This window comes from Asterias rubens, chromosome 17 (assembly GCF_902459465.1).
Source record: "Asterias rubens chromosome 17, eAstRub1.3, whole genome shotgun sequence".
In the NCBI taxonomy this organism is placed as follows: domain Eukaryota; kingdom Metazoa; phylum Echinodermata; class Asteroidea; order Forcipulatida; family Asteriidae; genus Asterias; species Asterias rubens.
The window spans coordinates 5721887-5737873 of NC_047078.1; the positions used below are offsets into that span (position 1 = coordinate 5721887).

At 42.0% G+C, this 15987-nt stretch overlaps 2 protein-coding genes across 2 annotated transcripts; one reads left to right on the plus strand and one right to left on the minus strand.

The window, feature by feature from the left end:
* The first annotated feature begins 873 nt into the window (after positions 1 to 873).
* LOC117301620 lies at positions 874 to 12463 on the plus strand. The gene is made up of 2 exons (XM_033785640.1): positions 874 to 1831; positions 10447 to 12463. The coding sequence occupies exons 1-2, from the start codon at positions 1274 to 1276 to the stop codon at positions 11290 to 11292; spliced, it is 1404 nt and encodes a 467-aa protein (XP_033641531.1). The 5' UTR covers positions 874 to 1273; the 3' UTR covers positions 11293 to 12463.
* LOC117301621 lies at positions 7626 to 10440 on the minus strand. Its single transcript, XM_033785641.1, has 2 exons — positions 9948 to 10440; positions 7626 to 9711 (listed from the first exon to the last, which is right to left on the minus strand). Exon 2 carries the CDS (start codon positions 9089 to 9091, stop codon positions 7985 to 7987), a length of 1107 nt encoding a protein of 368 aa, XP_033641532.1. The 5' UTR covers positions 9092 to 9711; positions 9948 to 10440; the 3' UTR covers positions 7626 to 7984.
* Positions 12464 to 15987: the final 3524 nt, after the last annotated feature.

The following is a 15987-nucleotide window of genomic DNA, read 5'->3' on the forward strand; positions in this document are numbered from 1 at the left end:
TGGAACCGGAGTTTAACATGACAATACCAAAAGTGCAATCGTCCTAGCTCCCCAACCAAGGTGACTACAAAACGTCTCTAATGGATAACACGGGTATATTTCGACATGGTTTTTTTCCCAGCAAGAGTTGTGGGGCCCAATTTATCTAGTATTTTTTGGGGGTATTTTGTTTATCTGTTTCATTTAAATATATGGTTAAGTTTTATTTTACGCTAACTGTTTTTGTGTTTGTTCTTCCTGTAATTTTGAATTGTCTTGCCGCTACATAAGATTACACCCACTAAATAGAATTGCTTACATTGCTTTCTTCGTTAGAAAAAAAGGGGGGAGGGGGTCCGTACTCGTTAAGGTTTGCTTTTTATGGGCCCCTCCATCCCCTACATGTGTTTTGCATTGATTTTTAGTTTTTGTTTTCTATTATTGTACGATTGCATTTGCTTGTAATAAATTATTTATTACCTTCTGTGTAGACTAAGCAAGTCTCGCGTGTATTTGAACTTGCGGGACCATTATGTTCCAAACCTTATGGAGTTTTACGTGGGACATTTTGTTTCGTCCATTATTTTAGTTTAACGTAGTTTATGACCATGAATATTATAAATATTGTTAATTATCACAGGAAGACGACCCTCTTCTTTTAGAATGTCGACTTCCCGAGATAAATTATCACAGGAAGATGACAACTGACGTTTAGGATGTCGACATATCGAGATAAATTATCACAGCAAGACGACATCCTACTTTTAGGATGTCGACATCACGAGATAAATTATCACAGGAAGACGACATCCTACTTTTAGGATGTCGACATTCCGAGATAAATTATCACAGGAAGACGACATTCTTCTTTAAGAATGTCGACTGTTTGTAGTTATAAGACTCCTTGGGGATAGGAGAAATTAATTTGGAAAAACCGTGACCTCAATTTTACCTCTACTTCCGGGTCAAGGACCAATGCAGAGTGAATCACTGAGAGCGCAGACGATCAAGTCGTTGGATCAACAGTGTTTCCCGCCTCGGTGCACACTTGAAGTTGATTATCTCAACGACGAATGCCTTCGCGATGCTTTGGTAACACTAACTGAACAATCCTTACCAAAGAAGAATGAAAGTAGAAACTTTTGGCGTTTCGAGTTCAGAGATAACCGCAAATTCTTTGACATGATGATTTGAAGAGTGGAGTTGTAGGGAGCGTTTTGAGGAAAGGTTTTTCTTTTAACTTGTGACGTCGTGGGACGCAGTTTAGCGGACTTGCTTTTATATATCCAACGCCATGATTCAAACTTACAGGAAAAACAGCGGCATGGAGTGCTGTAAAGCCGAGCCAATGTTCCGACGTGTCCGTTATAACTTACTGACCTATCCAGGAGCAGGATGGATAGCGTTTGTGATAACCTTGTTCCTATGGGCTCTCTCCGTTCCCTATCTCAGACAGGCACCCAGTGGCGTTCCCGATACCAAGGAAGTTCGGTTGCAGATGCCTCGGGCAGCCGCAGAGAAAGCTTTTAGACGAAACACAGAGACAATGTATGATATCAGATACAACACCAGTGAGTATTCACACTCTTTCCCTGTGGATGACACTTGCTTCTTCACTCGTAAACTCTCAAAGAGCGACATGCCAACAATTCATTCTATATTCTCTAATCCAGCATCTCAGAGCGTTGTCTTTGTAGGAGTACGGTTTCTTAGGGAGAATTGGGCAGAAGACAAATTCATTTGCGAGTTCGAGAATGGTGAACGGACACAGAGCGACCCAATCGTGAATGACTACCGGAGCTTCGGTTATTTAGCTCAGTATGTATTTGTCTTAACATGCCCACTGCCGGAGATTTATGTAGTGTTTTGTTATCAGTCCGGAGACAATTAAGGAAGGCCTGACACCTTGTTTTTGGGTTGCTCACTGATACGTTACTCTGCTGACAGATTTATTCACCATCCGAAGAAAACCTATTACAAACATAGATCCATAAATCTAATTAATTATCATGCATGTAACGACTAATATTTAAGATTACTTTTCCACAAGTAGCCTTCCACCTCAGTTACACTAAACAAGTCTACATAACACTTAATTATAGGCCGGATACATATCCATACAACGTGAACTTCAGATCATGTGCTGTATATTGATCAACCATTGTTACCCAGTTTCACCCAAATTAACCCTCTAAATTTCTACTCACCAACCGATCCGTTCCTCTATTTATTGGCAATCAAACTGGCTCCATGAGCGGGTCTCTCCAACTTCTTCCTCCACCCCGAATGTTGGATTTTACCCTCTCATCATTGTCATACGTGACACTCATTTAGAGACCAACAACGAAAAAGGACGCAACAAATAGACCCCTCCGCCTAAACCGGCTAAAATTACTACGCTACACACTGATTAATTACCAAACTCACCTATAATGAGCTGAATATTGAAAATAGCATAGTGAATATTTGTAATAATGTGTACAATTACATTACATACAAGAATAAAGACGAGATTGAGACCCAAATTCTTTCTCAGATAAAATAATCCAAAAAGTTATGCCTTTTTACATCCTTGACATTTGTATCCGTGCGACTACCGTTTAAGTACAATGGCGCCCTCTATCGTTTACCAAAGTCATTCAACAAACTTTTTATCACCGTAATTAACGAAATGCCCATGGGTATCATAAAATATTGATTCATCACATTCTCCCCTACTAGTTCGATCAACTCCTGAGGATCGATTGAATGATTCAGCATCACATGAGGATAAAAATGTTCCCCTTAATCTTACAAATAAGCGAATCATACTAATCACCAAAATACAATATGTATACCATCTTTCTCGCACCAACCCATATTTGCTTTATAGAACAGAGAAAATATTTGAACAAAAGTTACATGTATTTAACCAAACTTTTTGTTTTTCTTTAAACCTACAAGAAAACACAATTAGCATATTATCATCTGACATTAATTATGCCCATATGCGAGATTCAAAGTACTTTGTTATCTGACGAAGCGTTTTCTCATACAGTGCCATTCCCGAAGTGTTCAGGTGGACCCCATCAAGGTTATACCGAGAGTTCTTTAACCCTCTGTGCTCCCACAACCACCATTGATCTTCCACAAAGGTCGACTGCTGAATAAGATCATTAAATCTCTCTGCTCGATCATTAAATTCTTCGAGTGAGACCTGACCACCCCGTAAACCTCCTGTCCTAGGGAGTACTGGCAGAAACACTATTACCTCTGGGTTAATACCCCTCTTGGGTAACTCATACACAAAGTCACAGAGTGAAGAATGCACTTGGTTTGGATTAACATTTTTAGAACACAAATCATTTGTACCCAAGTCAATAATTAAAACTAAAGGATTTGCCTGCCGTAAATATTCATAATACTTCCTCGGCCTTGCCCGAATCCTACTTAAAGTGAGACCGCCCTCACCAATACATGTAACAGGAACTACCTTACTCTGTAACTCAATTTTAAACTGAGAACCTCGCTTCCTTTTCAAGCGTTTAACAAAACTGTGCCCAAAAAGGACAAAACTCATTTTCCGTTTAAGAACACAATACTACAAAAGGGGGAGGAAGCCCTATCAACCCACTCCTTTACCACTTAATCAATTACAAATTTACACAATTTCCTAACACCATGTCAGTCCACTGGTAGCCAGAATACCCAGTGGTGCCCTACAGTAAGGTGTGCCATTGCGGAAACTGGATGCCCCAAGTCTTTCCAGCAAGACAACTCCCTGACCTTCTGCAATCACTGAGAACCCCCGCCACCAGAGTAAAGACAAATCACTTAATAGCTGAACAGGGCAATCTGAATGGATTGCTGTGTTTACCCCTTGTAGTTCGTTGAGAACTTCTTAGGTGCTCAGATGCAGGGCAATGTAAACTTGGGGGCTCCCCTACTTCTACATTGCTCACGCCCTGTAAATCTTGAACCAGAGACTGATCCCCTGAAGGCTCAGTGTGTAGGACCTCCCAATCTGAATCTCCATCAGACTCATCACTCTCATTTTCTGTGTCACTTTCTGCAAAGGGATCTAACCGCAAGAGTTTTCTATTAACTACTCTTTCTGGGCCCCCCTTCAAGGGACGGATACGAAATACATCGCTATGCTCATTTATCCAAACGACCACATATGGGTCTCTTTCAAACTTGTCAGCCAGTTTGTGGCGTCCCTTGAATGCGCATTTTCTGAGTAGAACATGGGACCCAATCTCAATAGGTTTGCTAGGTTTTACTTTCCTATCATAAGTAACCTTGTTGCGATTGCAGCTTTTTGCTACTCGTTCCTTTACTAACTCACTAGCTCTAGAGAGCAAAGAAGATTGTTCTCTGACAAAATCTTGATCCCAATCGTTATCAGTTCTCCCCAACATCTGGTCTAGAGGTATCAATGGTTCCCTACCAAACATAAGCAAATACGGCGCTACTCCAGTGGTGCAATGCGGAGTAGCATTATACACAAATACAAGGTGCTGTAAAAGGTCAGGCCACCTCCGCCTATCCCGCTCATCCATGGACTTAATGAGTCCAAACAGAGTCCGGTTGAAGCGCTCTGTTTGAGCGTTCCCCTCGGGGTGGTAAGGAGTTGTTCTGGTCTTTTTCATGCCGTACAATGCACACAATTCCCTCACAACTTCCCCTTCAAAATTCCGACCCTGGTCGCTGTGCAAACGACAAGGTATTCCATATTTGGAAAACCACTGATTCCTCAAGACTTTGGCAACAGTTACTGCATGTTGATCCTTACACGGATATGCCTGTACAAATTTTGTATAGATGTCGGTCATGACCAGAACATCCTCATAGCCTCCTGCCCCTCGATCAATTTTGACAAAATCTATGGCTAGCACTTCGAGTGGTCGAAATGCTAAAAGGTGCCGCATTGGCACTTTTGCTTGAGGCTCTGACGCCTTAGAGATTACACATTGTTCACAATGACCGATATGCCGACGCACTGAACCAGCCATTTTGGGCCAAAACACCCGCCGCCTCAGGAGGGCACACGTTCTCACAACACCTTGATGCCCCCACCCATCATGACAACCCTCTAACACCCTCTGTTGTAAACTTGTGGGCATCAGTACTTGATCTAGTTCACCATGCAATGGGTCCATGACACGACGATGCAAAACACCATCCTTTTCTATGAACCTGGGCCACTGCCACAACCACGATTTGATTTCTACTGGCTCCTCCCTTTCAGCCTGAAAAACTTCATTCGGTTTCCAACCTTGATCCCAACGTTCCCAGATACACTTCAGCACTGGATCAGCCCTTTGTAGGGCAGACAGCTGCTCTGGTGTCCACGATGGGAAAATACCTGATTGACACTTAACCTGTGGAGGTCCAGCATTTGTATCATGAGAAGTTAATACCTTATGTACCTCTATATGTTGCAATGGAACCACTGTGGAGTGGACCTTACATTGCAGTATTTCCTCAACTTCCCCTGTTAGTGAGTGACTTGGGTTGCGACTTAGTGCATCCGCTACACGATTACTAGCCCCTGATCTAAATTTCACATCAAAGGTAAAAGCTGCAAGTTGTGCTATCCAGCGCATTTCACATGCGCCCAACTTAGCTGTCTGTAGATAAGATAAGGGGTTATTATCTGTTAGCACTGTAAATGGTACCCCAAGGAGATAATCTCTAAATTTATCAACCACAGCCCATTTTAGGGACAAAAGCTCCAACTTAAAAGAACTAAAATCGGGGTACCTAGCTTCAGCCCCCCTCAGCCCCCGACTAGCAAATGCAACTGGATGTCTCTTGCCTTCCTTGTCGCACTGAGCTAAACAAGCTCCTAAACCCTGCAAGGAGGCATCTATCTCCAACACAAATGGCCTAGAAAAATCTGGATATGCAAGCACTGGTGCTTGCGTCAAGGTCTGCTTTAATGTATCAAAGGCCACCTGTGCCTCAGAACTCCAACAAAATGGCGAAGGTTTGGATCTCGAATTTCCCTTAGCCAGTGAGGGCACTAAAGCATGCAAGGGTGCGGCAATTTTTGAAAAGCCGGGTACAAAGCGCCGGTAATAACCGGCCAGACCAAGAAATGACCGCAATTGTGCCCCTGTCTTAGGTATTGGCCAATCCTCAATTCTCTTAATCTTGTCATTGTCTACTGCAACACCCTCTGGCCCTACCACATGTCCTAAGTAAGACACATGCCTACGAAATAACTTGCACTTTGCACCCTTGATCTTAAGTCCAAAATCTGCCAATCTAGTGAAGACTCTGTCAAGCCTATCTATGTGTTCCTGTACCGTAGAGGAATATACCAGGATGTCATCTAAATAGATTAAAAGCTCTGATAAATTCAAGTCACCAAGGCACATCTCCATCACTCTCTGAAAGGTTCCAGGGGCATTTACCAGCCCGAACGGCATTCTCGTATATTCGAACAGCCCAAAAGGTACTCTGAATGCAGTTTTACTTATTGATTCTGAGTCCATTACAACCTGATGGTATCCATGGGCTAAATCTAATGAAGAAAAGTACCTTGCACCCTGGAGCGCCTCCAGCGACTCCTCGATACGAGGCAATGGAAATGAGTCTCGTACTGTTTTGGCATTAAGCCTCCTATAATCAACACAAATCCTTAGCGACCCATCCTTCTTTTGGACCAATACAATGGGGCTGGCATAGGGGCTTTTACTCTTTTGTATGATACCTTGATCAAGAAACTTCTGGAGTAATTCCCTAACTTCTCTAAAATGTTGCGGCGGAATTCGTCTGTAAGGCTGGCTAATTGATTTATCATCAGTAGTGTCAATCTTGTGGGGAACCTTATCACAAAGTCCTAAATCCAACGAATTCTGCGAGAACACCTTATCATGTTTCTGAATTAATTGCACAATTTTGTCCTGGTCTTCCTTACACAAATCAGCGCATAAATCAAGACTTAATCCATAAGGAAGTTGGTACTCTGACCCATCCTCAAACACATACAACTCTCTTGCCCGTGACTCTACAGCATCCCCCATCTCAATGTCTAACTCATTGGAATCGACACCAGGGGCTCCCTCAGTACGACCAGTGTCTAAATATTCCCCAGACTCTGACAGACAATGATTCACTACAACATGAACACAATCCACACCCGTCTCAAGTGCAACATTTGTCTTTGAGGATACCTCAGTCACGTAAGCAAGCTTTGTGTGTGGGGACAATTCAATCACCCGCATCCCTACATTCGCTACCAACACATTTACAGTTCTACCACTAACTACTGTACACAGATCGTAAACGCGGCAATTTCCATCTATGTTACTGGTTTGACCTCCACTATCTGCACAGCTAGATAGACCCTCAACAAGGACAGTTTGCCCGTCAAGGCTACTTTGATTAGCCTGAACATAGCAGGTTATACTACGCACTTCCCTAGGCAACAAATGTACTGGATTTCTACCTGTACGAGCACCCAGTGGGTCCCGTACACACTTATTTGCCCCATGTGACCCCTCAACTACTGGGTTTTTAGTCAGACTATACCAATTAATGGCCATTGTCCATGCATCTGCATCTTTTTGTTCTAAATCAACCTCTATATCCTTCAGCTTATGAAGGACATTGCAACCCAACAATACTGGAACACTTTTATGATTCCCTGCCTCACCCTTAGGAAATTCTTTGACCACCAAAAAATGTGCATCAATAGTCTGGTTATGTACCATCAGTGGGGCATGTATGTACCCCTCAATTGGTACCTCACTATTCCCTGCCCCAAACACACGCAGGTAAGTACCTAGAGTTTTGACTCCACTCAATTTCCCTGCAAGGTGATCCCTATAAAAAGAGGCGCTAATCAGAGAAGTCTCTGCCCCGGTATCGAGGATACATTCCACTGGCACTCCAGCCAAAGCAATATGAGCCTTGGGGCTCTCTTTTACTAGACTGGTTAGTATGTCTTCATAAGACTTCTCTGTTACACTTCCAACTGGTGAGGCCTTTCCAGATTGTTCCTCTGTCACTCGGCCTACAGTGGCAGAGAAGTCTGGTTTCCCGACCCTGTGTTTTGTGCATCTCCCATAGCCTGCCCTTGCCCCCCATTCGCTTTTTCGTGAGCCATACGAAGTTTACACTCATGCTTCATGTGACCTGGGCGTTTACAATAAAAACAGCGAATCGGGGGCCTGTCCTGCCGCCTTCCTGAGCCTTCATACATGCCCTGGCTAGTTACCGTCCCACTTTGTTTCACCACTGCTTGCATAAGCGTAGTTATCTGTTCCTGCTGTTTGCAAAGAGTTTCTTGCTGTGTTTGCATACATTTAAGAATCTCTTGTTGTTGTTGCAACACTGTTTGCAACTGTGTGTCCCCTTGGGACTTGTTAACTACTTGGTTAATGCTAACATTAGCATCAGCCACTGGCTCGTCACTATTCAGATCATTTTCTGTACCTAGGTGATGCAAGTGCACACTTGCACCACGTCGAGAACCCCGAGGGTACTCCTCTAGATCTCTGAACAACTCGCGAGCTGAATCCCTCATTTCGGTAAAATCCTGATCCGGTTCAGCCAACTCTAAGCGCCTCAGCTCAAGCCTGACACCTTGATTCCTTGCGCCCGCCACAAACTGCCCAATCAAAACCCTATCTCTCAAACCCTTCAATGCATCTTTCTCTGTTTCTGTAGCAACCTCTAAAATCCGATCATGCATTCGCATGAGCGAGCGGGAAAAATCCATAAGGGATTCGTCTTCCCTTTGCCGTCTTTCAAAAAGGGCCTTCTGAAGGGCCTGTACTGACTCCTCTGCCCCAAACTGACGCCGAAGGAGTTTTTTTAGCGCTGCATAGTCACCCGTTACATTCTCATTGTGGCATTTGATCTCATCGCGAGCAACACCCGCGAGGTGGTGGACAACCACTTTAGCCCTATCTACCTCAGGGATACGACATTGTTGCAGATAAACCTCTGCATCTTCAAGCCATTCAATAATGGTCGGATCTCCCGGTTTACTAGGCCTACCATAGTATTTACCCAACTTCAAGGGCCTCTGAATGACATTCTTCGGTTTATCTTGCCGAAGTGCCTCGGTCAGCCCTGCGACCAAGCGCGTCACAAGATCAGCCTCTGGTACGGCCATTGTGAGTCAAGAAATTATGATTCAGTTATTGAAGGCTAACCAATTTGTACAATCAAAATTAAGTCATAAACACCTAAACCCAGGTAAATTTGCTTCAACAGGACCGGTTGGTTTTCACTAGGAATAAAACTAACACCTATACATTATCAGGTAAAATTTACTGACTAACAAACTATATATAGGCCTATCTAAATCCTACCAACAATGTGCGAATTGAATCGCATAATCCCACCTCACTGCTGATCAACCAGTTCAGTCCAGTTCAGTTCAGAGTCATTAGATTTCACATGTACATGCACATGTAAAGGTTGAGTTCGTAGCTCCAAAAGGGTCCAACAGCACTACCGCCACCGGGCTTCTCCACTTGCACTGCCACAGGCTATTCCAGTCGCTGTCCTCCACTTGGATCCTCACTCCCTCTTCAGAACTCGGCCAATGCCCTCAATGTACTGGACGACAACCAGCAAAGCAGCAGATTAAAGCAACCCCATCCGTGTTACCAAATTTGTAGTGTTTTGTTATCAGTCCGGAGACAATTAAGGAAGGCCTGACACCTTGTTTTTGGGTTGCTCACTGATACGTTACTCTGCTGACAGATTTATTCACCATCCGAAGAAAACCTATTACAAACATAGATCCATAAATCTAATTAATTATCATGCATGTAACGACTAATATTTAAGATTACTTTTCCACAAGTAGCCTTCCACCTCAGTTACACTAAACAAGTCTACATAACACTTAATTATAGGCCGGATACATATCCATACAACGTGAACTTCAGATCATGTGCTGTATATTGATCAACCATTGTTACCCAGTTTCACCCAAATTAACCCTCTAAATTTCTACTCACCAACCGATCCGTTCCTCTATTTATTGGCAATCAAACTGGCTCCATGAGCGGGTCTCTCCAACTTCTTCCTCCACCCCGAATGTTGGATTTTACCCTCTCATCATTGTCATACGTGACACTCATTTAGAGACCAACAACGAAAAAGGACGCAACAAATAGACCCCTCCGCCTAAACCGGCTAAAATTACTACGCTACACACTGATTAATTACCAAACTCACCTATAATGAGCTGAATATTGAAAATAGCATAGTGAATATTTGTAATAATGTGTACAATTACATTACATACAAGAATAAAGACGAGATTGAGACCCAAATTCTTTCTCAGATAAAATAATCCAAAAAGTTATGCCTTTTTACATCCTTGACATTTGTATCCGTGCGACTACCGTTTAAGTACAATGGCGCCCTCTATCGTTTACCAAAGTCATTCAACAAACTTTTTATCACCGTAATTAACGAAATGCCCATGGGTATCATAAAATATTGATTCATCACATTTACATTGGCAGAACTAATTTCACCATGAGTTTTTACAAGGTAACATGGCGGCCGAAATGGTACATGTTTGCCTACGCTAACCTGACCGTGTGTCGAGCGGGCAGCTGGCCGCTCACTAAGAAACACTTCTTAAGTGTTTGCACAATGGTCAAGGGCATGGATGAATTCTTACCAGATTGGTTGGATTATCATCGCTTTATGGGTGTTGAACACGCTTATATCTACGACAATGCGGTCGAGAAGATGAGTTTGTTACGTGAGACGGTCAAAGAGGATGTAGACAGTGGGTTTGTCACCGTTATCCCATGGTCTCACAGACCGTCTGCAGGGAAGAGTTACTTAGAAGTGCAAATAGCTCATGAGAATGACTGTTTATGGCGTCACAGATACGACACCCATTGGATGATGAAGATTGATGTCGACGAATACGTCCAGCCCATGAACCCAGCCAACCCAAAGATACCTAACTTCTTACGGGATCCGAGACTCAATAAGTTAGGTGCTATAAGACTTCAGAATTGGTTCTTTGGGCGCCCTAAAACTTCGGAGGTCCTCGAAGGGTCTATCATGGAGCGAAATCGCTGGCGTCCGTCGAAGCCAACCCTTCAGAACACCGGTAGAGACAAGAATATTCTCCGGCCTATAAACGTGCATTATTTTAAAATCCACGCTATCAAACTTGGAGGTGAGACAAAGTCCATAAACCCTGAAACTGAGATGCGTTTGGTGCACTACCGTGGCGATAACCCAAGGGTCCGCCATTTTGATTTGCCCGAGTTCGATGTTTTGGATGAGAGCATGGTCAACATATGGAAACAAATCAAAAAAGCAAAGATGGAATGACAGTGACTTATTATATATAGCGCACGAAATATGTCACTCCGTGATGCTCTGTATATTTGTTTTCCTGCATGGTATGCGGATGAAGTCAAAGTTTCATGAAGCAATATTTTGAAATAGTTTAATTTTGTTCTTCTTAGAACAAGTTGATTTATAAAAGTCATAATCATGGCCTCTTATATATATATAATCCGTCACTTAGTGACGCTCGATTTGGAGCATAAGTATACGATTTGGAGTATGGGACCTAATCCTTTACACAGCACCATGCAGACGCAATACAGGTTCATCAAACTATTATAAACTGTCTTCATGAGTTTAATTAAAGGTCCTTCTTGCGTATGAAATGAAACAAAACCGACGATATTATGATTATTCAAATTCAATCATTTTTGCCGCCAAACTTGTGCACTGTGTCTTGGGAGGGACCAGTATTCACTTATGCACTCCCATACAATTACGTTATCTTTTAACATCAAGTTCATCATTCCATAAATATTTTGTTAAATTTGGCTGTGACGTTTAGTATAGACGATGTGACCAATGTTTACATTCAAACCGCCCTCTGTTGACAAAACACTGTATACGTCATGTTTCGCCGGGAAAAAGACGCGATGGTATTAAAGAGGGCATACACTTTCTAGCTGGCTGCTAAAACACAAAGGTTTTGCCCGGCGGTATACGCGCGAATCATGTTATGGTTTTCGAGTGACGTCAGAGGTCACATCGTCTATAGTATCCAATTTTACCATTTTTATTAGTATGTTCTTATTCATAGATTGTGTGTTTGTGTGTGTTTTTTTTTTTTTTTTTTTTTTTTTTTTTTTTTTTTACTGTAGACTGTTTTTATACTGTATGTTTTGTTATGTTAAATATCGAATCATTGAAGAAAATATCCCGAATGAAATGAAAGAAAGACTCTGCTTGGGTTGAAACGTCAAGCCATTACTATTTTGTTTGAATGTGTAATACGTGTAAAAGACCGCCTGAGAAATGTGTACATTCCCAATATTAATTATAAGTGTTCAATGTTTGCCTGTTGTATTAAAATGATTATTTTGTTTAAAGTATCTTTGATTGCCTGTTAATTATTCTTTTCGAGAGATGAACGATTTGCCCGTATAACTGTTTCAGTGACTAGCCAGCGGGACCAGTCCGCTGGTAGTCCGTCAGCCTTTTTCCCTTGGACAGAATTCAGGTTTTCTTTCAACATTTTCATTAGCGTGGGACTTTTAATTTGAACGCTTGAACATCAATATTAACTACAGACTATGGACAGAACCCATTAGTCCTTCGTTTTCTGGCAATTTGACAAGCAAATACGACGACACATATCGCAATCAATATTTTTATCAAATTTTAGTCAAATTTTGATAAAACTGCAAAGGCTATAATACGGAAGCGTATATAGGACATACCGAAAAAAAAATCGGGCTCCACTATTTCGCCCGGGCGGATTACTATTTCGCCCGGGCGGATTACTATTTCGCCCGGGCGGATTACTATTCCGTGTGTAAAGGGAAACGCGAAATCATACATGTAGCCCCGTGTAAACAGACCCGGGGAGATGAGAACATTATGACAAAAAAAAAAATCCGTTTTGATGGAAGAAAACATTATGTGCATCTATGAATGTTTTTTGTTTTTTATTTATTTATTAATTTTTTTTTTTTTGTGGGGGGGGGGGGGACAAGCACAGCAAATAGTAAATCCGGGACGCACTCAACACGTTCAAAAAGCTAGAGGTTAATTATTTTATAATTATTCCTCATTACATGGAGAGAGATGTATTGGAATCCAAGCTTTAAAAAACCGTATGAGGCGTTAATATGTATTGTATAAAGTTCTTTTTAGGGGGGGGGGGGGGCAAGGTAGAACAGCTGGTGTTGGTAGGGGTGGGGTTTGGATAAGAAGGAAAGTGCGAGGAAGAGGGAGACCGACACTATCTACGCAGAAAGTACTACATACATAAGGCCAAAATAATTCTGGAGCGGGAAATTCGAAACCAAATCCGGCGACAGGGGGGGGGGGGGGGGGGGGGTGGGAGGTGGTTGTTTTGTAAAGGAAAAGACAAGTAATCTTGTGGGTAGCTCGTCTGGTAGTATGTGCCAAGAAATGTGATCATGTGACACCATCCTGAAGAGTCTTCAGAGCTTTTTTGATAGATTTGCGAAAAGCCCCGATACGTAACCACTCTCAAAACGTCATGGTTGTTAGCTCCAGTTTGTAAAGCCGCTTTTAGTCCAGGAGCTTATGGTGATCCGTAGACAATAAATGATTAGAAGATGCCACCTAGCTAGATACCTTCTTTAGGTCTTACAAAACAAGAAAATACATGTTGGCAAAATTGAAAATCTGGCAGATGGCGGCCATCTTGGATTTCAAAATGGCCACCATTTAAGTTATATTTTTTCTTCATGTTTGGCTGTGAATGTCATAAAACGGTGATTTTTGTGACTAGAATTACATAAAAGGTACAACTATATTGTTTCAGATGGCGGCCATCTTGGAATTCAAAATGGCCGCCTTTTTATGTATGTGTTTCCATAACTTTGGCAATCTTGTTGTAAAATCCTGTTTTTGGTGACTAAAGTAACATTCGCAATGACTATCAAGCTATACAAGCTAGCATTAATATAATTAATATATATATAAGACCAGTAGAAACAATATTGCATCATTAAGTTAAGGCCGCCTTTTTGAATTTCAAAATTGCCGCCTATCAAATGCATTTTTTGCCCGTATCACGGTCTATGAGCCTCAGCATAGATTTGTCGTTTGGATTTCTGATCTGGCCACACCGAGCCCAGATCTGACATCGTCTACCTAGTGTAGGCTAGACATAATTAAAGTCTTGTTTCCCGGTCCCTAAACAAATATGGCAACATGATCAGCTGTGACAATACAGCTGTCCCAGATCTGTTATTCTCTGATATTGTGTTGCTAGCCCTGGCACAGATCTAACCTCAAGATTCCTCTGCCCGGCCAAACCTGGCCCGAATTTAAAAATCTGACCAGGTGTGGCCAGATCTGACGCAGATCTAACAGTTGGATACCTAGTTTGGCCAGACCAGACCAAAAACTGATCATCTGACGTCCTGTTCTGGTCAAACCTGACCCAGATCTGCCATCAGATCAGGTGTTGTCAGACCTGGCACAAATCTTATATTAACATTACGGCCTGTCCACAGCTGGCTCTCTGACGCGTGTGGCATGACCTTACGCAGACCTAACATTAGGGTTACCTGGTATTGCAGTACCATGCCAAGATCTGCCATTCTTTGGCATTCTAATTTTGATCTGAGCTGGTCTGGCCAAACATGGCCCAGATCTGACAGCAACTGAACCGGTGCGGTCAGGTCAGGCCAAGATATCAATATCATCAACAGGCCCAGATGAGCAGGCCAGGACCTGTCATTTCTGGGCAAGATCTGGGCCAGTTTGTCAGAGTTAGCTGGGATGGATATGTTTTTATTGGATTTGCTTACCCGTAAAACTTGCCCGCATGTATGAGTCTCTACAAACCAAGATATGTCAAACAAGCACATTTAATTGGCGGCCATTTTGAAATTCAAGATGGCTCCTTAAACCAAATGATCCAATACATTGTTCTTATTGGGTTCAGTGCACATTATTGTATAGAAACCAACACCGCGTTTCTGTGAGACTCATAGACGATGATACGGGCAGAAATGCATTTGATGAAATTTTGCAACTTTGAAATTTAAAATGGCCGCCTTAATCAGATGTTTGTTTAATTTGGTAATATAAAAAAGGCGGCCATTTTGAATTCCAAGATGGCCACCATCTGCCACATCTGACAGGTTGCCAACATGGTTTTGTTGTTCCTGAGAGTCTTATTTAGGTATCTAGCTAGGTGGCATGTTCTAATCATTTATTTTCTACTGGACTTAATTTTTGGTCATAAGCTCCCCGACTATTTGTTTACAGATGACCGGAAGCTTTTCATATCTGTGCTTTGATTGGTCCGAGGATGGTCACAACGAAATCTTTGACAGCTGCACCCATAATTACCCCCAGACCAATCAAAACACAGATATGGAAAGCTTATACGTGACTGCACGTTTATCCAAAGAAATAATTGTATTCAATGAAATAAATAAAAATCATTGTTGTGGGTCAGATCAGCCGAAAGTCAGACCTAGCATTTTGGATGAATATTATTTATTTTATTTTCTCCCAACAATGACACAAATTTTGAGGCTCAGCGTGGAGAGGAAAAAACCAAGGCCCCCGTGGATGAGAATCGAACCTCCCTCATTTTAGAGCGGTATTCACAAATTGTATTCAGTGATTTATAAACAGCTGTCCCAATAAGACAACAGGGCGGGTCCATTATTCATTCGGGTTGATAGATGGATAGACAGATACGTTTATTCAATGTTGCAAATAGTGTATAATACAGACTATAATGGTCAAAATTATTGTAAATATAAAAGAGATTAAAAGGTGAAACTTTAAACAAAAGGCAACATCTAGGTCCGGGGAGAAGCACAGCTTTTGTTCCCCAACCTATGAACAGACAGACCCAAAAAACACAGACAGACATTAAAAATACAGGACAAAACTTACAGGTGTAAGACGGACAATAAAGCCGTTACTAAATTTATTTCTACATACAAAAATGACATCAGTATCTTAGTATTCATTTAGAAAACGAGTCCAAAGTAAAGTGCC